Source organism: Oncorhynchus kisutch, linkage group LG9, assembly GCF_002021735.2.
Source record: "Oncorhynchus kisutch isolate 150728-3 linkage group LG9, Okis_V2, whole genome shotgun sequence".
Lineage (NCBI taxonomy): Eukaryota > Metazoa > Chordata > Actinopteri > Salmoniformes > Salmonidae > Oncorhynchus > Oncorhynchus kisutch.
In genome coordinates this window covers 26,301,603-26,314,425 of record NC_034182.2, presented here as the reverse complement: position 1 = coordinate 26,314,425, position 12,823 = coordinate 26,301,603, and the positions used below count along the sequence as shown (strand labels likewise).

At 43.3% G+C, this 12,823-nt stretch overlaps 1 protein-coding gene across 2 annotated transcripts in view; it reads left to right on the top strand.

The window, feature by feature from the left end:
- Positions 1-12,823, top strand: part of LOC109896443 (neuroligin-2-like) — a 228,188-nt gene that overhangs the window by 73,127 nt on the left and 142,238 nt on the right. For both annotated transcript variants that reach the window (XM_020490699.2, XM_031832251.1), the window contains exon 2: positions 6,719-7,689. In XM_020490699.2, coding sequence (XP_020346288.2) covers positions 7,191-7,689 — 499 coding nt within the window. In that variant the 5' untranslated portion in view covers positions 6,719-7,190. The remainder of the gene's footprint in view (positions 1-6,718; positions 7,690-12,823) is intronic.

Below are 12,823 nucleotides of genomic sequence, written 5' to 3'. Positions count from 1 at the left end.
GAGTAGTGTTTAGTACAGTACAGTACAGTTTAATACAGTAGAGTTTAATACAGTAGAGTTTAATACAGTATAGTTTAATACAGTACAGTTTAATACAGTAGAGTTTAGTACAGTACAGTAGAGTTTAATACAGTAGAGTTTAGTACAGTACAGTACAGTAGAGTTTAATACAGTAGAGTTTAATACAGTAGAGTTTAGTACAGTACAGTTTAATACAGTAGAGTTTAGTACAGTACAGTAGAGTTTAATACAGTAGCGTTTAGTACAGTACAGTACAGTAGAGTTTAATACAGTAGAGTTTAATACAGTAGAGTTTAGTACAGTACAGTTTAATACAGTATAGTTTAATACAGTGCAGTTTAATACAGTACAGTTTAATACAGTAGAGTTTAGTACAGTACAGTAGAGTTTAATACAGTACAGTTTAGTACAGTACAGTACAGTAGAGTTTAGTACAGTACAGTAGAGTTTAATACAGTAGAGTTTAGTACAGTACAGTACAGTAGAGTTTAATACAGTAGCGGAGTGTTTAGTACAGTACAGTTTAATACAGTAGAGTTTAATACAGTAGAGTTTAGTACAGTACAGTAGAGTTTAGTACAGTACAGTTTAATACAGTAGAGTAGTGTTTAGTACAGTACAGTTTAATACAGTAGAGTTTAATACAGTAGAGTTTAGTACAGTACAGTAGAGTTTAGTACAGTACAGTTTAATACAGTAGAGTAGTGTTTAGTACAGTACAGTACAGTTTAATACAGTAGAGTTTAATACAGTAGAGTTTAATACAGTAGAGTTTAGTACAGTACAGTAGAGTTTAGTACAGTACAGTAGAGTTTAATACAGTAGAGTTTAGTACAGTACAGTTTAATACAGTAGAGTTTAGTACAGTTGAGTTTAGTACAGTACAGTAGAGTTTAATACAGTAGAGTAGTGTTTAGTACAGTACAGTCCAGTACAGTTTAGTCCAGTACAGTTTAATACAGTAGAGTTTAGTACAGTACAGTTTAATACAGTATAGTTTAATACAGTACAGTTTAATACAGTAGTGTTTAGTACAGTACAGTAGAGTTTAATACAGTAGAGTTTAGTACAGTACAGTACAGTAGAGTTTAATACAGTAGAGTAGTGTTTAGTACAGTACAGTCCAGTAGAGTTTAATACAGTAGAGTTTAGTACAGTACAGTAGAGTTTAGTACAGTACAGTTTAATACAGTAGAGTTTAGTACAGTAGAGTTTAGTACAGTACAGTAGAGTTTAATACAGTAGAGTTTAGTACAGTACAGTAGAGTTTAGTACAGTACAGTTTAATACAGTAGAGTAGTGTTTAGTACAGTACAGTCCAGTAGAGTTTAATACAGTAGAGTTTAGTACAGTACAGTAGAGTTTAGTACAGTACACTTTAATACAGTAGAGTTTAATACAGTACAGTAGAGTTTAATACAGTACAGTAGAGTTTAGCACCATACAGTAGAGTTTAGTACAGTACAATAGAGTTTAGTACAGTACAGTAGAGTTTAGTACAGTACAGTTTAATACAGTATAGTTTAGTACAGTAGAGTTTAGTACAGTACAGTTGAATACAGTAGAGTTCAGTACAGTACAGTAGAGTTTAGTACAGTACAGTAGAGTTTAGTACAGTACAGTAGAGTAGAATTTAGCACAAAACAGTAGAGTTTAATACAGTAGAGTAGAGTTTAGCACCATACAGTAGAGTTTAATACAGTAGAGTTTAGTACAGTACAGTAGAGTTTAGTACAGTAGAGTTTAGTACAGTATAGTTTAATACAGTACAGTAGAGTTTAGCACCATACAGTAGAGTTTAGTACAGTACAGTAGAGTTTAGTACAGTACAGTTTAATACAGTAGAGTTTAGTACAGTACAGTAGAGTTTAATACAGTAGAGTTTAGTACAGTACAGTTTAATACAGAGTTAATACAGTAGAGTTTAGTACAGTAGAGTAGTGTTTAGTACAGTACAGTAGAGTTTAGTCCAGTACAGTTTAATACAGTAGAGTTTAATACAGTAGAGTTTAATACAGTAGAGTTTAGTACAGTACAGTAGAGTTTAGTACAGTACAGTAGAGTTTAATACAGTAGAGTAGAGTTTAGTACAGTACAGTCCAGTAGAGTTTAATACAGTAGAGTAGAGTTTAGTACAGTACAGTCCAGTAGAGTTTAATACAGTAGAGTTTAGTACAGTACAGTAGAGTTTAGTACAGTACAGTTTAATACAGTAGAGTTTAATACAGTACAGTAGAGTTTAATACAGTACAGTAGAGTTTAGCACCATACAGTAGAGTTTAGTACAGTACAATAGAGTTTAGTACAGTACCGTTTAATACAGTAGAGTGTAATACAGTACAGTAGAGTTTAATACAGTACAGTAGAGTTTAGCACCATACAGTAGAGTTTAGTACAGTACAATAGAGTTTAGTACAGTACAGTAGAGTTTAGTACAGTACAGTTTAATACAGTATAGTTTAGTACAGTAGAGTTTAGTACAGTACAGTTGAATACAGTAGAGTTCAGTACAGTACAGTAGAGTTTAGTACAGTACAGTAGAGTTTAGTACAGTACAGTAGAGTAGAATTTAGCACAAAACAGTAGAGTTTAATACAGTAGAGTAGAGTTTAGCACCATACAGTAGAGTTTAATACAGTAGAGTAGAGTTTAGCACCATACAGTAGAGTTTAATACAGTAGAGTTTAGTACAGTATAGTTTAACACAGTACAGTAGAGTTTAATACAGTACAGTAGAGTTTAGCACCATACAGTAGAGTTTAGTACAGTACAGTAGAGTTTAGTACAGTACAGTAGAGTTTAGTACAGTACAGTTTAATACAGTAGAGTTTAGTACAGTACAGTAGAGTTTAGTACAGTACAGTAGAGTTTAGTCCAGTACAGTTTAATACAGTAGAGTTTAATACAGTAGAGTTTAGTACAGTACAGTAGAGTTTAGTACAGTACAGTAGAGTTTAATACAGTAGAGTAGTGTTTAGTACAGTACAGTCCAGTAGAGTTTAATACAGTAGAGTTTAGTACAGTACAGTAGAGTTTAGTACAGTACAGTTTAATACAGTAGAGTTTAATACAGTACAGTAGAGTTTAATACAGTACAGTAGAGTTTAGCACCATACAGTAGAGTTTAGTACAGTACAGTTTAATACAGTACAGTTTAGTACAGTACAGTTTAATACAGTATAGTTTAGTACAGTAGAGTTTAGTACAGTACAGTTGAATACAGTAGAGTTCAGTACAGTACAGTAGAGTTTAGTACAGTACAGTAGAGTTTAGTACAGTACAGTAGAGTAGAATTTAGCACAAAACAGTAGAGTTTAATACAGTAGAGTAGAGTTTAGCACCATACAGTAGAGTTTAATACAGTAGAGTAGAGTTTAGCACCATACAGTAGAGTTTAATACAGTAGAGTTTAGTACAGTACAGTAGAGTTTAGTACAGTACAGTTTAATACAGTATAGTTTAGTACAGTAGAGTTTAGTACAGTACAGTAGAGTTTAGTACAGTACAGTTTAATACAGTATAGTTTAGTACAGTACAGTTTAATACAGTAGAGTACAGTACAGTACAGTTTAGTACAGTACAGTTTAATACAGTATAGTTTAGTACAGTACAGTTTAATACAGTAGAGTTTAGTACAGTAGAGTTTAGTACAGTACAGTAGAGTTTAGTACAGTACAGTTTAATACAGTATAGTTTAGTACAGTACAGTTTAATACAGTAGAGTACAGTACAGTACAGTTTAGTACAGTACAGTTTAATACAGTATAGTTTAGTACAGTACAGTTTAATACAGTAGAGTTTAATACAGTAGAGTTTAGTACAGTAAAGTAGAGCACATTGGAGTAGGGCAGGGCTCTAACACTGACCTATTTTACAAGGAGCACGTGTCGCCTAAGTAGAAAAATGTAGGCCCACGCAAAGAAATTTAGGAGCACAATGAAAAATATTCCTTCATTTTTCTAGGTGCACTGGTGCTCCTAAATTTAAAAAATCCCAGTTACACATCAAAATATGTAGGTGTATATACAAGTGAAATGTAGTACCTTAGTACCTTAGAACCCTGTGGAGTACAGTACTTTACTGTAGTGTACTGAACTCTACTGCAGTGGTTCTTAATTGGTTTTGCTTCAGGACACAAATTTACTCAGTCGGTTGTCTCAGTCGTGACCCAGTATTCGCATTGCGTTTTTTTTTTTGGGGGGGGGGGTCAAAATGCAATCAGGATCATTTTTTATGCTATATTGATAGTAAATATATATATTTAAATATATATATTGATAGTAGCAATTATATGACAAAGGAAAATAGTAAATAATTCAATTTGCCCATATTTTCGATGAAGAATGTGAATGAGCTCGCTGGTTTGAGATCACCAATTCAACCAAATGTGCTAAACAGCGCTGCTAATAGATCTAAATGAAAAATACTGTGATTTAAGAAAAACAGGTATTTAATCACTCTCTACCTGCTTTTAGTGGTTTGAAATCAGACTGCAGTATTTTTCATCTAAAAATAACCAAATGTTTTACATCATTCAACATTTCCCCGTCGTGAATCACTGCTCTACTGTACTTTTTAAAATTTAACCATGGAAGTTGACTGAGAACACATTCTAATTTACACCAACGACCTGGGGAATAGTTACAGGGGAGAGGAGGAATGATCCAATTGTAAACAGGGAATGATTAGGTTACCGTGATGAGTATGAGGGGCCAGATTAGGAATTTAGCCAAGACACCAGGGTTACTCTTACAATAAGTGCCATGGGATCTTTAGTGACCAGGACACCCATTAAACATCCCATCCGAAAGACAGCACCCTACACAGGACAATGTCCCCAATCACTGCCCTGGGGTATTGGGATATATATATATTTTGGGGGGGACCGGAAAGGGTCCCTCCGATTGGCCCTTCAACACCACTTCCAGCAGCATCTGAACTCCCATCCAGAGACCAGGACCAACCCTGCTTAGCTTCAGAAACAAGCCAGCAGTGGTATGCAGGGTGGTATGCTGCTATCTTGTACTGTTTGCTACTGTACTGTGATGTCCAAGACCGTGAAACATAGACATCTACACTGAACGCAAATATAAACGCAACATGTAAAGCGTTGGTCCCGTGTTTCATGAGCTGAAATAAAAGATCCCAGGCATTTTCCATAACAACAAAAAAAAGCGGATTTCTCTCAAATGTTGTGCACAAATTTGTTTACCTCCCTGTTTGTGAGCATTTCTCCTTTGCCAAGATAATCCATCCACCTGACAGTTGTGGCATATCAAGAAGCTGATTAAACAGCATGATCTCCCTCTCTCCCTCGCTCTCTCTTTCTCTCTCCGTCCCCCTCTCTTTCTCTTTCTCTCTCCTCCCCTCTCTTTCTCTTCCTCTCTCCCCCTCTCTTTCTCTTTCTCTCTCCCCCCCTCTCTTTCTCTTCCTCTCTCCCACTCTCCCCCTCTCCCCCTCTCCCCCTCTATCTATCTATCTATCTATCTATCTATCTATCTATCTATCTATCTATCTATCTATCTATCTATCTATCTATCTATCTATCTATCTATCTATCTATCTATCTATCTATCTATCTATCTCTCTCTCTCTCTCTCTCTCTCTCTCTCTCTCTCTCTCTCTCTCTCTCTCTCTCTCTCTCTCTCTCTCTCTCTCTCTCTCTCTCTCTCTCTCTCTCTCTCTCTCTCTCTCTCTCTCTCTCTCTCTCTCTCTCTCTCTCTCTCTCTCTCTCTCTCTCTCTCTTCCTCTCTCCCCCTCTCTTTCTCTTCCTCTCTCCCCCTCTCCCCATCTATCTATCTCTCTCTCTCTCTCTCTCTCTCTCTTTCTCTCTCTCTCTCTTATGAGTCAGGATGTCTGCGTTCCCATGCATGTATATACTTATTGCTGTGTGTGTGTGTTAGCGCACCACAGCTGGCAATCCAAAACATCCGGAAGCTTCTCTAAGCTGCTTACAAACAGCAACTGGTGACCATTGACCCTTATGGGCGCTGAAAGGCCGGTCTAAGCCAGGATCCAGTGTGTGTCTGTGTGCGCATGTGTATGTTAGGGAACGTGTGTGTCTGCCTGCATGCGTGTGTGTGTGTGTCCGAGCAGCGCATGCTTCCGGGTGTGTATGTGTTTGTGTCACCTCCTCTCATACTCACAGTGCTACCAATAGGAAATGAATACCTATAACTATTAAATTAAGGCATCAATAGCGTCTCCATGACGATTACAGCCCATAATAAGGACTATGGATGGATCAGCGATGATCATAGAGGGCTGGAATGAGCGATATGATTGTGGCTATACTTGAATGAGTTATCTTTGGAGCTCTGGGGAATCCCTGCGTAGTCTAACTGGAGCTGTGACAGTGAAGGTGTTTTTATGTATAGAAGTCGGAGGTGCCCCGAGACAAGCAATACACAAATGAATGATGGCTTCTACTGATTGGTAGGATTTTTGTGATGTCAAGTGTGCTGATGCATTCGCTTTCGTCACTTTTTTTTTTACCATTTCCATTTGCAATTCTTCTTTCAAACATGATTTTTATCAAAAACGATGAGGATTTTTACCAAAAACGATGAGGATTTTTACCAAAAACGATGAGGATTTTTACCAAAAACTATAATGACACTTTCTGGTTTAAAATAATCCTTTATCTCTTATTTTCTCCTCTTTCTCCCTTCTCTTCTCTCCTCCCTCTCTTCTGCAGGGTTAGTTTGTGACCTCCACCGTTGACCAGGAACTGTGACCGCAGACATTGACCGTGATGAGGACCGTACAGGAGGATGGAACGTAACAGAGTTCTGACCGTGGAGCCGTTCCCGACCGCGACCGTAGAACACCAACACTAACCACAACCACACCTTCTAAAGACCACCCGGTCTCCCCCTAACCCTCCACCCCTCCAGCCCCTCTGTCTTACACCGCACCCCCCCCCCCCCCCTTGCCACTCCACTCCTCCACCTATCCTCCTGCACTCACTCCCTCGCTCCGGACCCCCTTTTTTTGAGGGTCCACTTTTTCTTTCATAAACACTCTCAACCACCACTTCTCTCTTTCCATTGCGATGTCCTTTCTTTCCAATCATCTATACCTTCATGAACATTGAGTCCTCTTTGGGAAACAGACATACACGGACGATAAACGTTTAGTTGGAGGCGGAGTCTCTATAGCTGCCAGTCATGTATCTTTTCCCTTTATCCCTGTGTAAACCAAGTGGGCGGGGTCTCGCCTCTAGTCTCCGCCCCCGCTGCTACATGGCCGACACCTGTCTAGTCTGGCTCCTGGGCCTGGCTCTCCGCCTCTCCCTGACCTCCTGCCAGAAGATGAACCCCGCCAACAAGCCCCCCATGGTGACCACCAACTACGGCAAGTTGCGAGGGCTCAAAAAGGACCTGAACAACGAGATCCTGGGGCCAGTGGAGCAGTACCTGGGCGTGCCCTATGCCACAGCGCCCATCGGAGACCGCCGATTCCAGCTGCCCGAGGCGCCTGGCTCGTGGCAGGAGATCCGCAACGCCACAGCGTTCGCCCCGGTGTGCCCGCAGAACGTGCACGGCGTGCTGCCGGAGATCATGTTACCGGTGTGGTTCACAGACAACCTGGATGTGGCAGCCGGCTACATCCAAAACCAGAGCGAGGACTGCCTCTACCTCAACATCTACGTGCCCACCGAGGACGGTGAGTGTCGGGTAGGGGTGGTCCTTCGCTCCCATAGGGGGCGCCACTCAGGGGTAGGGTGAGGAGAGATGGAAGGTGGAAGGGGCGGGGTACTTTTAACTGAGCGAGATCTGTCACTAGAAACATACCTAATTCTCTTTTTTTACTCCCGGTTGGGGACGCAACAATATTTTCCCCACCGTCTTTTGACACAAAATATATCTAACCCCCCTAAAACCTCACTCTCCTTGCCCAAATCCAGAGCTGAATCTTTCTTTGGTTCAGTAGGTCTGGGGTGAGGAGACGAGCGACGTCTGGGTCTGGGTTGAGCAAGGTAAGCGGAGAGGGAAAGAAGAAGACGAGGGTTTCTTTCAACTAACTATATTAAACCTTCCTTGCCTCAGAATCATTTCCGACTGTTTTGTCCATCTTCGAAGGTCTGGGGTGAGGAAGGGAAGGAGAGAGGGAAGACGGATTGGGTTAGGGGGATTCTTTCAACTCAACTCAACCTTACATCTGTCACCTGAAAATATTGTATCTGAAACCTGCCTAGAAACTTCTCTCCTTCCCTCAAATCATTTCCAGAAAAAAAAATTATGCTTGGGATTTGAATCTTTTTATTTTTCTTGCGTTTCTCGTACAAACTCAGACACTTTTACATATCGATCAGCTTTTAGGAAATAGTGTATATTTAACGGGTTTATTACAAAGATATAAACACCTGATATTGTACTAAAAGTGTAATTGTCATCACCCACGGGACTCATTTTTCTTTTTCAATATCACACACTAACCTCAAAGCTGACAATATCTTTTTTTTTACACAGCTTTTTAGATACTCACTCTTAACTGTTACTAACACTAGGTACTATCTGCACTTTTAGGCTCTTATGCGAGGTTAAGAAGTGCGTGTGTGTGTGCGTACGCCTGTGTGTTCTGAAAAACGGCAAAAGAACACAGTACTTTAACAGTCCAGCACAGTTCCACTGGGGTATCCACAAGGATTGTCCCACCACGTGCGTGTTCTCTGCTGTTGATGCCAGTGTGTATCAGAGTTAATCTGGGTCTCACCGTCCCTCTCCTCACACATCCACAGTGAAGTGAGGAACCGTGATGGGCATCGGTCTTTTCTCTCCCTCCCCACCCTGGGGGAGCCTGGACAGCAACCTGCTACACAAAAAGACAGAGAAAGGGAAAGAAAAGTGGGGAGACCACCAAAGTCAGATTAAAGCCCGAGAGATCTCTGGGGAGCTAGGGCTTTTTAGACCTCACAACTCACCACCTGCTCTCCTCCCCCCTTTAAAACCCAAAACACAGAGACCTAGAGTATCTCTAAATCACACCAGGCTTCTCTGTCTCTCTCTCAGTTTTTCTTCCTTATGCTCACTTACAGGGCGATTTTTGTTTTACCTCAGCCATCACACACACACACACACACACACACACACACACACACACACACACACACACACACACACACACACACACACACACACACACACACACACACACACACACATACACACACACACACACACACACACCCTTCACTCCCTCACTGTAGCTAAATGTCAGTACCATCCAGAGAACAGCACAGCACTGAGAAGGATTCGCCTGCAATGGCACATCTTTATAGAGTGGGACAAAGCTCAACTCTGACGCTGCCTCCGAAATGGCACCCAGTTCCCCAGTTAGCGCACTACTTTAAACCAGGGCCACTGAAGGGAATAGGGTGTCATTTCAGACACACCCAGAGTGTTTGACCTTCAACATGGTTGTATGTAGTTGGATATAAGGACCTTCTGCAATGACATTGTCCGTGTTAGTGTAATGCTGAGGCTAGCACTATCTGCCTATGGGACCAGGGGATTGGCTGTCTAATATGTATATGTCTATGTCTCTCTCGTGTGTGTGTGGGGGGGGGGGTATAGTCCCCCTAGACAGAGAATGATGAGCAGGCATTGATCAGCTGCCCAGCATCCCCCTCCACTCCCTGAGCTGGCTGTGGATGTGAAAGATGAGGAAGACACACACACACCTACCTATATATCCACGCACACACATGCACGTGCCCTGGCATGCACACACCTTGGACAGTCACTGGCAGCAGATTGACATTTTTTTTATTTTATCAACCCTCACGTTTCCTTTCTGTTTGCTGTCTGATAAAAACCTTTTCCAACGTCTCCTGTTACCTGTGTCCTTCATGGTCCTTTTTACCGACCAGCCCTAAACCGTCCACCGTACTACTGTAGACAAACAGTCCATGTGCTTTATTCTGCACCCCACACCTCCCCTTTAGCTGCCCCTTAGTGTATCCTAAAATAATACAGTAGCATACTTCTTTCTCTCTCCCTCACTCGCAGCCATGTGTGTCACAACAGGAGCACGTTGTGAATCTTAAAGACTATCTTTTTAAACAGGACCTCTTTAAAGGGACATTTCTTTAAAGGTACATTTCTTCAAAGGGACATTTCTTCAAAGGGGACATTACTGCAAAACATAGTAACGCGCCATTCTCGCATATGTTGGTGCTGGAGAATGTGAATGTGAAGCTGAAAATTTTTGAAATGTCCCTTTAAGTTAGGATCGTTTTTATAATGCAATAAGGGCTATGGGAGAAAACTAGGACACGCTAACACACAGGCACAAACACACAGACCCCGCCCCCCCCCCCCCTCCTCCCAACACACACACACGTTAGCCAAACAAGCCTTTTTATAGACTCCTTTTCTCTTCAATCCATTTATCTTTTTAAAGAAGCAGTCCTGCTGTTATCACAGGGCTACTCTGTGAGCCCCTGAGGAGGAGGGACTGTCATGCTTAGCGACCCTGGGGGAGTCTGGACAGCAACCTGCTACACAAAAAGACAGAGAAAGGAAAAGAAAAGTGGGGAGACCACCAAAGTCAGATTAAAGCCAGAGAGATCTCTGGGGGATAATAGATATTGTTTCAGAGAGGTGGAGTGATGGTGGGATGGTGTGATGGAGGGTGGGGATGGAGAGATGGAGGGTGGGGATGGAGAGATGGAGGGTGGGGCTGGAGAGATGGAGGGTGGGGATGGAGTGATGGAGGGTGGGGATGGAGTGATGGAGAGATGGATGGTGGGGATGGAGTGATGGAGAAATGGAGGGTGGGGATGGAGTGATGGAGAAATGGAGGGTGGGGAAGGAGTGATATGGGGATAGAGTGATGGAGAGATGGAGGGTGGGGATGGAGTGATGGAGAGATGGAGGGTGGGGATGGAGTGATGGAGAGATGGAGGGTGGGGATGGAGTGATGGAGAGATGAAGGGTGGGGATGGAGAGATGGAAGGATGGAGAGATGGAGGGTGGGGATGGAGTGATATGTGGATAGAGTGATGGAGGGTGGGGATGGAGTGATATGGGGATAGAGAGATGGAGGGTGGGGATGTAGAGATGGAGGGTGAGGATGGAGAGATGGAGGGTTTGGATGGAGAGATGGAGGGTGGGGATGGAGAGATGGAGGGTTTGGATGGAGAGATGGAGGGTGGGGATGGAGAGATGGAGGGTGGGGATGGAGTGATGGAGAGATGGAGGGTGGGGATGGAGTGATATGGGGATAGAGTGATGGAGGGTGGGGATGGAGTGATATATGGGGATAGAGAGATGGAGGGTGGGGATGGAGAGATGGAGGGTGGGGATGTAGAGATGGAGGGTGAGGATGGAGAGATGGAGGGTTTGGATGGAGAGATGGAGGGTGGGGATGGAGAGATGGAGGGTTTGGATGGAGAGATGGAGGGTGGGGATGGAGAGATGGAGGGTGGGGATGGAGTGATGGAGAGATGGAGGGTGGGGATGGAGTGATATGGGGATAGAGTGATGGAGAGATGGAGGGTGGGGATGGAGTGATATATGGGGATAGAGAGATGGAGGGTGGGGATGTAGAGATGGAGGGTGAGGATGGAGAGATGGAGGGTGGGGATGGAGTGATATGGGGATAGAGAGATGGAGGGTGGGGATGTAGAGATGGAGGGTGGGGATGGAGAGATGGAGGGTGGGGATGGAGAGATGGAGGGTTTGGATGGAGAGATGGAGGGTGGGGATGGAGAGATGGAGGGTTGGGATGGAGTGATGGAGAGATGGAGGGTGGGGATGGAGTGATATGGGGATAGAGTGATGGAGAGATGGAGGGTGGGGATGGAGTGATATATGGGGATGTAGAGATGGAGGGTGGGGATGTAGAGATGGAGGGTGAGGATGGAGAGATGGAGGGTTGGGATGGAGAGATGGAGGGTGGGGATGGAGTGATATGGGGATAGAGAGATGGAGGGTGGGGATGGAGAGATGGAGGGTGGGGATGGAGAGATGGAGGGTGGGGATGGAGAGATGGAGGGTGGGGATGGAGTGATATGGGGATAGAGAGATGGAGGGTGGGGATGTAGAGATGGAGGGTGAGGATGGAGAGATGGAGGGTTGGGATGGAGAGATGGAGGGTGGGGATAGAGAGTGAGATATGGGGATAGAGTGATGGAGAGGGAGATATGGGGATGGAGTGATGGAGAGATGGAAGGATTGATACTGTAGGCAGGAGCACAAACTATACTCATGCACAACACAAACAGAAGGTTAGTCACTAAACCAAAATGCTTCCCGCCCCTCCCTCTCTTCTCTTCCTCCTTTCTTTTTGTCAGTTCAGTGCAGATCTCTCCATTTTGAACTGGGAACGCGGTCAAACGAGGGTTTCATTTGGCTCAGGGGGAGGAATTACATCAGCCTGGGTCAATTACCCAGTTGTACACACACACACACACACACACACAATTACCCAGTTAGGACTTTTATTCCGTATTAATGAACACAGACTGGCAACACTGTGATACGTGTGGGGGAAAAAAGACGCAGAGAGGGAGTGTACGGTAGCTTTGATCGAAGATGCAATCGGGGACGAAAGCAGAGAGGGGGAGGTGAGGAGGGGAGAGGTGGGTTGTCTTGGCAACCCTCCAGTGCTTCCTGTATTTTCCTGTCAGCGTGTCAAAGACCACATCCATTTGCCTTCCCACTGTACTCTGAATGAGGGGATTAGCAAGAGCTCAGTTCCAGCTATTTATAACTTATGAGGCAGAGAGAGAGACAGAGGGAGTGAGAGAGAGACAGTGAAAGATAGAGGGAGTGAGAGAGTGTGTGTGTGTGTG